Source organism: Crocodylus porosus, unplaced genomic scaffold, assembly GCF_001723895.1.
Source record: "Crocodylus porosus isolate Cpor-Errol unplaced genomic scaffold, CroPor_comp1, whole genome shotgun sequence".
Classification (NCBI taxonomy): domain Eukaryota; kingdom Metazoa; phylum Chordata; order Crocodylia; family Crocodylidae; genus Crocodylus; species Crocodylus porosus.
Window position 1 is genome coordinate 1286666 of NW_017728923.1, and position 13950 is coordinate 1300615.

At 44.9% G+C, this 13950-nt stretch overlaps 1 protein-coding gene across 28 annotated transcripts in view; it reads right to left on the bottom strand.

The window, feature by feature from the left end:
* Positions 1-459, bottom strand: part of MAPK8IP3 (mitogen-activated protein kinase 8 interacting protein 3) — a 111290-nt gene extending 110831 nt beyond the window's left edge. For 19 of the 28 annotated variants that reach the window (XM_019539900.1, XM_019539895.1, XM_019539885.1 and 16 more), the window contains exon 1: positions 34-459. In XM_019539900.1, the coding sequence (XP_019395445.1) occupies positions 34-351 (318 nt within the window). In that variant the 5' untranslated portion in view covers positions 352-459. The remainder of the gene's footprint in view (positions 1-33) is intronic. The other 9 variants (XM_019539907.1, XM_019539905.1, XM_019539898.1 and 6 more) reach the window with 1 other exon arrangement.
* Between the last annotated feature and the right edge of the window lie 13491 nt (positions 460-13950).

Sequence of the window (13950 nt, forward strand, 5' to 3'; positions counted from 1 at the left end):
GCCGGCTCTCCCGGCCGCGCGGGCGGCGCTCACCTCCTCGGCCTGCTTGCGCAGCGCCTTCTCGCGCTCGTACTGCGTGAGCAGCTGCTCGTTGTCCTCCCGCAGCAGCTCCAGCTCCACCTCGTGCTCCTGGTTGTCGGTGAGCACCGAGTCCAGGTTCTCCAGCACCGTCACCACGAGCGGCATCAGCTCCTTCACCACCTCCTCGTCGTAGCAGCGGATGAGCCGCTCGAACTCGCGGTAGATGCTGTTGGCCAGGCCCGACACCCGCTCCGACATCACGGAGCCCGAGCAGTAGTCGTCCCCCGGGTACCCCCCCACGCCGCCATCGTCCAGCTGGATCTCCAGCATCCTGCCGCGCTGCGAGGCCGAGGCCGAGGGCCAGTCCCGCCGCCGCCCAGGCACCTGCTCCGGCCGCCGCCTCGCTCGGATGCTGCCGCTGCGGCCGAGCTCTGCCCATCCTCCTCCTCCTCCTCCTCCGCCAATGGGCGCTCCCGGCGCCGCCTCCTCCTGCCGCGGCCGCCCAGTCACGCCTGGCCCGGCCGGCGCTGAGGGGTCACCCCGCTGGGTAATAACCATCCCCCCGGAAGGCCCAGCTGGGCCGGGGGCGGCGGGGCAGCCTCCTCCGCCATCAGGGGGGCATCTCCCCAGGGCCGAGGCGGTCCTCTTCTCTGATGGTTCCCAAACCAGGCACCCGTTGGCCTGGTACTCTGTAGCTTGCAGCAAAACCAAGCTCTCTGTCCCCAAGCCGGCACTTGAGGAATGTAATCCCTGCCCAAGGGTTCATCCTGTAAAATGTAAATAATTTGCAGAGCACCTCACGTTTAAGTATCTAGTTGCCAGTCGGATGCTAACCCACAGATGCACTGCAGGGACAACCTCCTGGACCCCCGTCTTCACGGCCCTTACCCCCAGGGCTGAAGACTCACCTCCAATGAAGAGGTTTGCACAAAATGCATGAGGTGGAGCAGAGAGTTACCTGTGCTTGAAGTCTGGAGGGTGCAGAGTGGGGAGGCCTGGCATAGAGAACAACCCACTCCCACAGTCAAGGTGGATATATTCCAGCATCTTTATACAAGCAGCAAAGACAGGATGGGAACATGTCTCCTCTGTGTCCTGTATACCTGTGTTAGACAGTCTCATTAAAGCCTGAATCCCGTATTTTAGTCCCCAACTTACCCCACTAATTTTACCCCAGCTGAAATACAAATCCAGCTCAAAGCTGTAGCATTATTGGAGGTTTGGATTCATTATATCCCTTTCTAAAGAAAGGGCATCTAGTCAATGTGAATAAACTGTCACAAATTGGTTCATTCTTAGTGAGTTTGCATTTCTGTTACTCACATTTAACAGATATATATTATCTAAATTAGATGTGGTGCCGCTAACATACTGGATTACATTTGAGACCTGATGGCAAGTCTGTAAAAAGCAAAGTTTTTAACAACATTCAAACTTGAGAAGTGAGGTATTTGTATGAAATCCCCAAAGAAATCTTCATGCTACAATGGGTCTTCAGTGGGAAGAGCAGGTACTCTGGCTCTCTGCAAAAAAATCAGGCTACCTGGGGGCATGTCCAGACAGTCTTCAAGCTGAGCCTGACAGCACTGCTGAAGAGCGCAACCCACCTGCTCACTCCTGTTCTGTGCTCACAAAATCCTGTCAATAAGGCAATGTAGCTGCCTTAGAGCACATGCCAATGAGCATGCCTGAGACAGAGCACCGGAAGGCAGCTCATTTGCCTAAAGCCTCTAGGTTGCCTAATTTTTAGAACCTGGCACGTGGAATGGGAGTGAGCGGATGGGATACACTTCCCAACCTACTGGTTCCTGGGCAAGGCACTGAGGCAGCTTAGACAAACCCTTGTCTTAATGCATCTTAAGGAGTTTAATTTAGGCATGCAAATTTGAACACTCTACCATTTGTATTTTCAAACATTATATATTTTCACAATGAAGCCATAATTATTACAAACAATGAAAGGAGAAAATGGCCTCCTTGGATACAGGCAAGTCAACCAACTAAATCAAGGGAAGAAAATCTTTCAAGACAAATGCCACTGAGCCAAAAGGACCAGCATAGCCAGCAGCCAAAGCAGTTAACTTCTAGGTGCAGAATCTTTTCTTAGTTAGCGCAGTTAAGAAGCACAGCTGCAAGGTGGGTCCAGAAGCCATAAATTGTATTGCTCTAGTTTGTCTAATACATTTATTGTCAGTTTGGAGAGATTGTGACATATCAAGAAGGTCACTCGCTTCTCCAGCATTCTCAAGTTCTTGCTGTTGTGTCTAGAGCATTCCCTCTTGGTCCACTTTTTGCAGGGTATCGCTTTTAATGGGTGTTGCCTTGCATGTTCTTGGGTGTGAAATAAGAGAGTCTGAAATATCAAGGACATGCTTACTATTCTTCACAAGCAGAGAGACAAATGAGTTAAATACCATAGGAAAGGCATGTTTGAACTTCCAAGAGCTTTTTACATACATGTTTTATTTATAGTTTGACACAAGTAAGTCCTGACTGGTCAGTTGGAACAAAATGATTTATAAGATAGGTAAGTGATTTATGCTGCTGAAGGAATTGAATAAAGGCTACTGAGGAAGTCATGTTTTTTAATCAGCCAGCCAGCTAGTAATCTGAAAGACTGAAACAGGTTCAGTTGTGTGTTACTAATATTAAGACATATTATTAACTCTTTGAGAACCTGTTCGCAGATGCAGTCAAAGTAAGAGTCTCTGAAGCTTTTGTTGTATGCCATGTTCTTCCATATTCAGGTGTTTCCAGATTCATCAGGATCCAAGTCAAGAGGCAGAATGAAACTGTTGTTGTTGGACAGTGACAGAATGGCCATTTCTACCCCTGGCTGAGCAGATGCACATAACAAGTTTAAGGTATCTTGAGTCTATAAGACCAAACTGAGACCAAACACAACTGAGAGATTTTCCAAGAGTTCAGATTGCTTCATCAGCACACAAAACCTGTTCAAAGCCCAACATCAGCAGAAGACAAATCTAGGAACAGGGCTGCCAGTATCACTAACCCACAACAAACACTGTGCCTATTCATCCCCTCACGTGTGAATCCCAACTGGCCATAGTGGTGATGTTAGTTAGGATTTATATCTGAAAATAGGGGCTCTTCTGCTTTCTTCCTAACACCAGTTACCATTCACTTTGTTTTGTATATGGTGATGTGGCCCCTTTTAAGAGCGCTGGACAGCTCCTTAGAATCATCAACCAACTGGATTGTATTAAGTGTGGTTTAAACAGGAACTGGATCTGGAATTGTTTTTGTGACCCCTTTGTTCCTATGGATTCTTTGCTTGTCTGCTTCTCTCAGCACTGTCCCCTATGTGCCACCCTTCTCCCTCCCCACCTTTTGTATTCAGATCACTTACGCCACTTTACACACTGCTCTGTGCTGTCCTTTCACATCATCTGATGAAGTGAACTCTCAGGTTCATGAAATCTTATGTTTTACTAAATCTTATTTAATTAATCTGTTAGGTGCATATCTACTCAGTCTTTAGCTTGACATCAGACTAACCTGGCTAACTACCTCTCTTGGTCCCTAAAATCCACCATACAGGGAGAATGGCTGAAAATATAGTTCAGTAAAATGTACTGAATGTATTTTTTCCATGAGTGTCCAATGCTTTCAACTCAGCCCAATAAGTTGTGCCAGTTCCTCTTTCAGAAATAACAATATCAATCAAACTGTAGTGTGGTTATGTTCCAAGGAGCCATTCATTCAAGTTCTGCCTTCCTATTTCTCCCTCTTCATTAGATTTCTAAGGGTCAAAATTTAAGAATGCATGAATGCATGATGCTTTGATGTTTAAATTTTTTTTTAAAGAAAATACATATGATGTTTCTCTATGGTTAAGGAGCTTTCCCAATGGAAAAAGTTAGTGGGGTTTTTCTGTTTATTTTTTACAGTTTTTATTTTTTTAAACTAATTAATAGCTTAGAAGTGGGGAAAGGATTTTCAAGAGGACTAACTTTAAAAACCATGGGCAGGTAATGCACACCTAGTTCATAACACCATTTAAAACTGCAGGTAGAAAGTACTTTGATTAGTTTAACATTCAATCTTTTGATTATCATGTTTATGGTAGGCAAAAATTACCTTATAAAACCTTTATCCTACAGTGCTAGCCAAGTTTCATAGATGTTAGGGGCTGGAAGGGATCTTACAGATCATCGGGTGCAGCCCCCCTGCACTTGGGCAGAAAAGACTGCTGGGGTCATATAACCCCAGAAAATGGGTGTCAAGATGCTTTTTGAAGCTCGCCAGGATGGGAGGCTGTACCACCTTTGTGGGGAGCCTGTTCGAGATCCTTGGTACTTGACTTGTAAAGAAGTTTTTCCTTATGTCCAGTCTGAAGAGATCTTCAATCAGTTTGTGGCCATTGTTTCTTGTCTTCCCCTGGGGTGCCTTGGTAAACAGACACTCACCCAGGCCCTGTTGTACACCCCTAATATACTTTTAGGCTGCCATCAAGTCCCCTCCTCAGTCTTCTTTTCTCCAGGCTGAACAGTTCCATGTCCTTCAGCTTCTACTTGTATGACCTGCTATCTAATCATGCACATGCCCCTCATGATGTTTGTTATAAAATATAAAGACATTTAACTAAAATTAGCTACATGCTACACGTCTAAACAGTTAACCTGAATTAAATAGCATACACCATTGGGGTTGCGAGTCTGGAATATCATTGGTCAAACTGATCTAGTGAAAATATGTATGATTTATCTGAAGTGAAACTGAACACTACTGCAAATAACAGTGAAAAATAATGTAACATATCTATGTTAACAGTTACTACCCATCAAATTACAAAGCAGTCCATTGTTCATGGCAAAGTTCCATGGTTGATAAGAAAAATACTGCTAGAAAGTCAGCCCATAACTTGTGGCTTATTTAGGAGAATTAGAAATAAAATAGATATGATAAAATATAACATGGGCCTACTTCTTCAGAAAAATAAAATGCTTGTAAAAATTTCACCGGATTCTCTGCATTTGCAGACCTCAGTCTCTAATAGCAGCAAATAAGTTAACTCTAGTGCAATGATTCTCAACCAGGGTGCCATGTTAGGTATGCAAACACTGACACATGGGTAACAAGATAAACCCAGCGATTTCACATAGGGATCCAGTCAAACACATCCTGACCTATTGTGGTCATTCTGAGTACTGGAAACTGAAGAATTGCTCTATTATTTTTCAACTAGCAAACTGCCTGTCAAGCATGATTGGGGGGGGGGAAGACGCCTGCATCGCTGCCACCGCCTGCCACCCCCTCCCGCCACCCCAGGTTGGAGTCTGGCTTCCCCCTCTTCCCCCACTGCTGCCTAGGGTCTGGGCCTGCTCCTTCCCTTCCCCACCTGCTGCTTTGGGCCTAGGCTCATTCTCTACCCTCCCCACCTTGTTTCAGGTCTGGTTCCCCTGCGCTGCTTCAGGTGCGGGCCTGTGTGCCCCTCCCACCCCGACTCCCAGGACCAGGGGGTGGGGAGGGGAGCTTGCACATGGTGGCAGTGGTGGCTGGTGGCAGCAGTGGCATGGCAGTGGGCGGCTGCGCACTGCCGCCAGTAACCCCCCCTTCCCACTACCCTCCCTCCCTCCATCCCTTCCTCCCCTCTTCCCTGCCACCTCCCCCTCCCTGCTGGCTGTTGCTGGGGGGGGCACTGCAGCCCTTGGCTCCAAGGAGCTGGACCGGGGGAGGGGGGTGGCAAAGCCAGCCCCCACCCTGCTCCGGCCCCTCAGTCCCCGCTGTCACGGCAGCACTTCACCATGTGTCTCTGTCTGTTGGAGCATTCTGATTGGCTGCCGAGACAACCAGTCAGAGTGCAAATAAAGCATTATAGACAGACAGACAGACAGACTAAGACTTTTATAATATTAGAACTGGCCAATTGCCCATCAGGAATGACAGGTGGGGGAGCGGGCGGGGATGGAGCCCCGTGCCCCCCATCTGGGCCCACTCCCCCGCTGCTGCTTGGGGTCCAGGCCTGCTCCCCCCTCCCCACCACAGCACCGGGGGAAGGGGAGGAGTGGGCCTGGGCCCAATGCAGGAGAGGACCGGGCCTGAGGGTGGGGAGAAGCTGGTCTGCTGTGATGGGGGGTGGGGGAGCAGCAGGCTCAGGCCGACCCAACGGGAGAACCGAAGAAGCAGGCTCGGAGGCAACAGAGGGGAGGAGGGGGGTGGAGGAGGAGTGGGCTTGGTCCTGATGGGGGGGAGGAGGCAAGACCCTGAGCCAGAGGAGAAGCCGGCCTGCTGCGGTGGTGGCGGGAAACAATGGGCCCAGCCCAATGCAGCAGCAGCTGGGGGAGGGGAGGAGCGAGCTTCTTCTCCCCTTTGGGCCCGGGCTCACTCCTGTCCCGCCCCTAACTCCCCCCGTCAGCTCCGAGTCCACTCTTCTCATTCACCCACCGCCGCCAGGTTGGCCCGGGCCTGCTGCTCCCCATGCCACGGCAGGCCAGCTTCTCCCCTGACTCGGGCTGAGTCCTCCTCCTCCCCGGTGTGGGGCCCGGGCCCACTCCTCCCTTCCTCCCACTGCTGCAGCGGCATGCCCGCTATTCCCCAACCTGTGTGGGGCCTGCTCCTCCTCCCACTGATGCCTCATTGTCCCACGTCAGGCCCTGCAGGCAACGACAATGGAAGGGGTGAGGGCTGGGCTGAGGCCAGAGCCGGTGGCCTCATGCCCCACAGCGTCCCAACCCCACTCCCCCTCTAGACCACTGTTACCTGCAAGGAGTAAGGAGGGGGGCCAGGCCAACTCTGGTGACCTTGCCCTGCCCTGCTCCATCCTTGCCCCTGTTCTGTCCACTCCGTTGCCCCCGCCTCCAGGGAGCAGGGCAGGCAGTGGGGGAGGCAAGGCCTGTGCAGCTCCATCCCCTCCATCCCTACGTCCCCACCATCATGGCGGCGCTCTACTAGACACCAGCTCCTGTTGGAACGCTTGTTCACACTCTGATTGGCTGGTTGTCAGCCAGTCAGAATGTGAACAAAGTGTTATGGACAGACAGACAAACAGACTTAAACATTTATATTAGAATAATCACACAAAAAAAGTTGATAAAACTGGGAGCTGGGAGACTCAGTGAATGATTTGGTGGACCCTTTTGTTAACCCATTTATTAAATGATTGCCTGGAATTGCAGGGGATTGGCTTCAGTGGCCCAGAATGGCCCTTCCAAGCTCATGTTACCTTTTCAGTTATATTGAATCAAAATACTTAAAGTAAGGAAGTGTAAAGTATACAAGGTATAACCAAAATGACAAGGACATGGTCACAGTTTAGACCTAATTTTTTTTAGACTTTATATAAATTAATAAGAACAGGAATCACCTCATATTTTTTTTAAATAATCAAATTAAAACAATCTTTTTACCTGTAATTAAAATAGTCTCTTCATCAGAGCTGCAGTCCAAACTATTTGGCTAGTGGCTGGGGGGAAAAACAACTATCTAGAAAAAAAGTGAAATTGTTTGGTTTATTTTCACTAAGCAAAAACAAAAAATAATTAGCTATAACCAACCAACAGAAGAATTGTTGAAATTATACTTTCTGAAGGATCCATTGTTTCATAATAGAGCCACTTTCCACTTGAACCTTTACTGTGACATCACAGAATCATAGAGAAGTAGGGCTGGAAGGGACCCACCAGAGGTCATATAGTCCCACCCTCTGCCTGAGGCAGAATTGTCTCTATCCAAACCATCCCATACAACCATAACCTAAACTCTACATATGGCTACCCTCAACCCTGACACAACATAGACCTAAAATTCTAATCTGCCACAGGTAAAGCAGGGGAACCATGACAGCCAATGTCCTGTTTCTATAAAATGTTGTCAATATATGCTCAAGAGGTTCCAGGGAGAGGGCCATGTCCCCCACTATAGAGAAAGGCAAACCCTACCATAGTCCATCCCAATCTGTCCATGGGGAAAAATTCCTACCTGACCCCAAATATGGTGATGGATCTGACTCTGAGTGGAGGGGCAAGAATCACAATACCCCAATTGAAGTCCCCACCCTTAGCAGTAGCCAACATCCAATGCCTCTGGGCAGACTTAAAAATACCCTGGCACATATAGCAGAAAAGAAAGGGGGGTGGGGGGAGGCAACCAGAACAGCCCAGAAGCATGGGAAATATCCATGGTATAAAATAGGCATAGCCATTCCTAGATCAACCCCAACAAGTGGTTATCCAACTTCTTCTTGAACACCGCCAGTGATGAAGAGTCCACCACTTCCCTAGACGTCTGTTCTACAGCCTAAATAGTCTCACAGTGAAAAAGTTTTTCCAGATATCCAATCTAAATTTACTTTGCTGTAACTTCAGGCAATTGGTCTGCAACCTCCTCTCTGCAGCAAAAGAGAAAAAGTGCTTTCCCCGCTCTTTATGCCAGCCCTTCAAGTATTTGAAGACTGCTATCATGTCCCTTCTTAAATGCCTTTTCTGCAAGCTGAACATGCCTAGCTCCTTCAGCCTCTCCTCATATGACTTGCCTTCCAAGACCTTGATCAACTTTGTTGCCTACCTCTGGACCCTAACGTCTCCACGTCCTTTTTAAAATGTAGAGCCCAGAACTGCACACACTACATCAGATGAGACCTAACCAGTGCTGAGTGAAGAGGCACTATCACTTCTCAAGTCTTACATCTAAGGCTTCTATTAATGCAACCCAAAATTGTATTGGCCTTTTGTGCGGCTGCATCACACTGCAGACCCATATTGAATCTGTGGTCTACCAAGACTCTTAAGTCCTTTTCCAGAGAGGTATCCCCCATTTTGTATTTGTGTTTTTGACTATTCCTCCTGAGGTATAGCACTTTGCATTTGTCTGCACTGAACTCCATCCTGTTAGCTCTAGCCCAACTTTCCAACTATTATGATGTTTGTATTGCAGTAGCACATAGGACCCTCAGTCATGAATCAGGACTGCACTGTAATAGGCATTCCACTGAAAACAAAAAAAACCCCCAATAGAACAAAAAAGATGGCTACAGTCATCACAGCCACAAAAATTTTCCAGTTTAAGCTAGCCATCAGGAACGCAATGGTTGTCTTGCTGAAACATAGACAGAAAGGAAATCCTTCCATGGTACACGTGACAAAGTACAATTCTTATGGGATGAGGCATTTAAAATAGGACAATTATATACTAATACTAACCTCTGGAAACAATAAATGAAGTTTGGTGGAATTATAGTGTCATATTGTTTACATAAAGAATATTTAGGTTTTAATGTTGAATGGAACTAGAAGCTGAGTATGATACTAATCACCTTCAAAGTATTTTATAAGCATTTATTAGTTATCACAAGCTTCCTAGGAATATTATTGTCTCCATTTTACTGATGGAAAAAACTGAGGAAAAGAAGTGGCTCTATAAAGGCACTAAAAGGAGTGTCAGAGTCAGGATTAGAGTTCCTGAGTACTAGGACCAGGAACTGTATTCTATTTGGTCTCCTTCATCTTGCTATGTCAATGTGTAGGGACCAGTACTACAAGTGGAATATTCAGGAATTGCCTTCACACCAAGGGTAAAAGGGCTGTCACACTGGCTCTATACTTTTAGCCCCCAGGTGCGACCATTTGGAGCACTGTTTTTTTCCTGCTGTTCTCATCTGTAGTATACCTCTTGGAAGACTACTGCAGCCAAGTAAAAATTTGAGGAGGCAGCCAGAAAGGCCCCCAGCTGACTCCAAAATGTGGTATATGTGCAAAAGAAGCATAAACCCATCTGCCAAACCCAGTTCCCATTCCTGCATCAAGTTTACCTGTGCAGGATGGAGTACCGGGCTCTCAGGGTGTGCTCAGATCATTAGGATACATGTCATGATTTATATAGCATAGAAATCATAGAAAAGTAAGGTTGCAAGGGATCTAGTCCAACCCCCTGCCTGAGGCAGGATCATCCCTATCTAAACCATCCTATACAAATTAATTGTCAAATGTATTAGCAAGACTACAGAGTCAATCCTGGCCTAACCATGAGACATAACACCCTAACTTGCCACAGGTAAAGCCAGGGAAGAACCACAGCAACCAACATCCTGCTGCTACAAAGATTGTTCAAATATGCTTCAAGAGATGCAAAGAGATGCTGTGCCCTCTGTTACAGAAGAGAGCAGAACCCCCAACAGTCTACACCAATCTGACTATGGGGTTAATTTATTTCTTTACCTTAAATATGGTGATCAATCTGACCCTGAGCTGGGGGACAAGACCCTCCAGCCAGAAATGCCTGGTTTTCAATCATAGCAGGAACATTGGCACACCCCAGTCAAAATCCCCAGTTCCAGGTGGAACCAACACCCAATGCTTCGGCAGAAGGTAAACTCAACCCCCGCCTTTCCCCATCACCGTCCCACCACACACACACACACACACACACACACACACACACACACACACACTTTCTGATGCATGTAACAGCAGTAGGGGTGATAAACTCCTTCCTGGCCTCATGTGGCATCCAGCAAAGCCCAGAAGCATGAGAAATACCTGTAGTAGAACACAGACGTGGCTACTGCTAGATCATCTCTTACCAATACTTATCCAACCTCTTCTTGAACACCTGCAATGATGAAGATCCCACAACTTTCCTAGGCAGTCTGTTCCACTGCCTCACTGTTCCAACAGTGAAGAAGTTTTCTTAAAGAACAACCTGATTCAGGCTCAGTTAAACCAACATCCATTGACTTCAATAGGCTTTGGATTAGGCCTTTAGCATATTTAGCTTATTATCATTGATAGAGTGCAGGGAAGTATAAAATCCTTGTATTGTACATAGGGATAAGCATATGTAAAACACTCAGAGAAGGAGCAGTGTCCTTACAATAGGAACATACCATGTATTCTGTAATTTCCAAACCCAGATCTTGAAACTGCTTGCTCTCTTACACTTTGTCATTGGCATATTATAATTTTGATGCCACGTCCACTTTTAGAGACAGATATCTTTGTTACAGCAAATGGTTTACCAGAGAGAGGAAGAATTAGCAGAGAAATATGGTATGTTCTCACATACAACACACCTTTTACCCCAAAACCAGCTGGTGGAAATTGGACCATGAATTATATGTAAGAAATAAAGTAAGAGCAGGTTCTGCCACTTACCAGGAAAACCTAAAGTAAAATCTGCAGTGATTCAAAGGGAGCAGAACAAAGGGAGCTGCTGCTCCACACCTACTTACCACAAGGAAACTGCCTTTTTTCTTCATTCTGCCTTTCAAAACCAAGATGTGTATTATATTCTGGGGCATGTTGTATGTAAGAAAATATGGCGCTAATCTAATCTGATTAATTTTCAGAAGTACTTAGCATACAGCAGTTACTATTGAGTAGACTGGACCATGAACAAAATCAACAAAGGTAAATGAAAAAAGTCCTATGAAAGGAGCTCTTGAGAGTTTGACCACTCATGAACATCCTCAGGTCCCATTGATTTATGTTGAAAAGCTGTGCAGAACAAAAATTATGGCATCATCTCCATCAACAAAAGCATACATAGCAACACTTAAATTATTCTTCTAACAGCTTAAATTTAAGCAAGTTGGACAACCGTTCACAAGATCAAGTCCTAAAGAGAAATGGACAAGACAGGAAAAGGAAGGGAGAAAGGTGATACCATTATATAATGCATTGTCCTAATTAGAGTTTGACCTTACATACAGGGGGCCCTATGTTTTCAGGCTCAATTTTAGAATAGTTTTTTCCCCAAATATGATAATATTCTACACTAACATGTTCAGTGTATCTGTGAGGATCATCCAAAAAGAGGGCACTACACTGCAATTATAGCACAACTGGACCCAATTACAAGTCAATCATACATGTAAGTCAGGTGCAATTTTCATGACTCTGTTTAAGGGGACAAAGATTGACTTATTGTCAGAAGAATATGATAATTTTTCTGTTACACACGTGTAATATGTTCTAGTGTCATGTAATACCAATGGTACATATAAAACACATTTATATGTATATTTTGCCCAGATGCATATAAAGACTACATTTGTGATTAGGTAGCTGATCAAAACTGTGATATTGTGTAGCTCCTGGTGCCACCCACACTCTTTGAACTTCATCGCAGAAAGATCAGCAGACATCCCCATGGTGAGGTGATCTGAGATTAAGTACTTTCTCCATTCTATAAAAGTCACCATATTTGAGTGTTATGGGGCTGTTAAAGCTCCTGCTGAAGGGAACAGGTGGTTGCCTAAAGTTAAATTAAGAATAAATTTCGGTATTTATAAATCTGTAAATAATTTCAAATCCAGAACCATAAGAACTTTTGGGCATTGCTACATGTGAGCTGAGTTAAAAATAATTTTCCCAAAAGGAAAGCTGGTGTGGAAAAATGATTTGCCTATTCCATCGGCCTTGTTTTTACATTGCATGTTTCACAGTGGTGTCTGGATGCTTATATATCATCTATATATAGTATCTATATTTACTATTAGCATGTATTGCATTGTGTGTTAGAAGCTGTTACAGATGCATATGAAGACAAATATCGCAAAAAAATTACAATTTAGTTAAACTATACAAATAGCCAAGAAGGAAATATCAAGGAAGGCAAAAGCAGCAAGACTGAGCCATGAAGTGTATTTTAATAACCCTATGAGCATTATTTAGATTTTTTAAAGGAGGTTTTGGATTGATTTTATGTATATAAAAATTAAGATTTTAGGTTGTCTACTTTGATAATATTTGGCCAAGTAAATGTTGAATCTTGTAATTGCTCACTTTTAATGAAGCAAATTAATCTCTAGTACAATTAAACTGAAATAAAAGGTAGTACATTGTTTCTAAGAAAACTACACCATCATAGTAACAATGCAACAGCTATGGAAGAGGAAATATTTCTGTTAGGCAGTTCTTTTGGGGAACTTACTACTTTTTAAAAATCATGTATTCAGCTGAAGTTTCTTATGCTCTTATTTAATAGAAAACAGTGATGTGGATGCAGATTGGCAAAATTCTGCCATATTATGCTGTTCTACCTGCTCCCCTTCAACAGACTTGGGGAGAACATGCCACATCCCTTGGTAACCCATTCTACTCACTTACAATGTTGCGTTCTATCTGTAGTTTGAATTTTTCTAGGTCCAACTTCCAGCCACTGGACCTTATATATCTTTAATAGACATAAGATCAGGCATAATCTGTTTTCAGATATTTATGGAACAAGAAATCACACTATGTTATTCCTTTTCTTTTTCCTAGTCCTCACTCAGAGTTTGGCCAATTCTTCTGAATGGACAGAGTTTCATATGGCTTCTTATTGAGCCCAACTGCTTTAAAAGTGCCTGTGCAGGGAGAAGGAGTAGCTTTCAAGAGGCACTTCCTCTTCTCAGTAGACTTGATCCAGCTTCATTACAGTCAAACAAAGACTCTGACTGACTCCATCTGGATTTGAATCAATCCTCAGGTACCACATCTGAAGCATTGTGAGCTTGGAGTCCTGAGATACAGTATCTTAAAAGCTAGTTCTGCCTTTTGACAATTTATCATTATTATCAACTATAATGTTTGGATTATAAAACTAGAAAACAGCTTACTGTGTCAAACTAATGGTCCACCTCATCCTATAAGCTACCTCTGACAGTTGCCAATACCAGATGCTTCAGAAGGAAGTATTAGAAATCCCGTTATCTCCAATAATAATAATTACCTACCCAAGGAGAAAGTATCTTCCTAACTGAACCCAGCTGCAGATTGTTTACTGCTCTGAAGCATGCATTCCTTGTAATCTTTAATTCTCTTGAATGTAATTATGGATATTCTTATGGCATGGGGGGACTACTGCCACTGCTGGCCCGCTGAGCGACCCTTGCAAAGCCAACAGACCAAGGCACTTAAGGGAGCCCACCCCTGCCCCAGCCCTGGCACAATCTGTGGGCAAGGCAAGAGCCCCCAAGGGCACACTTGC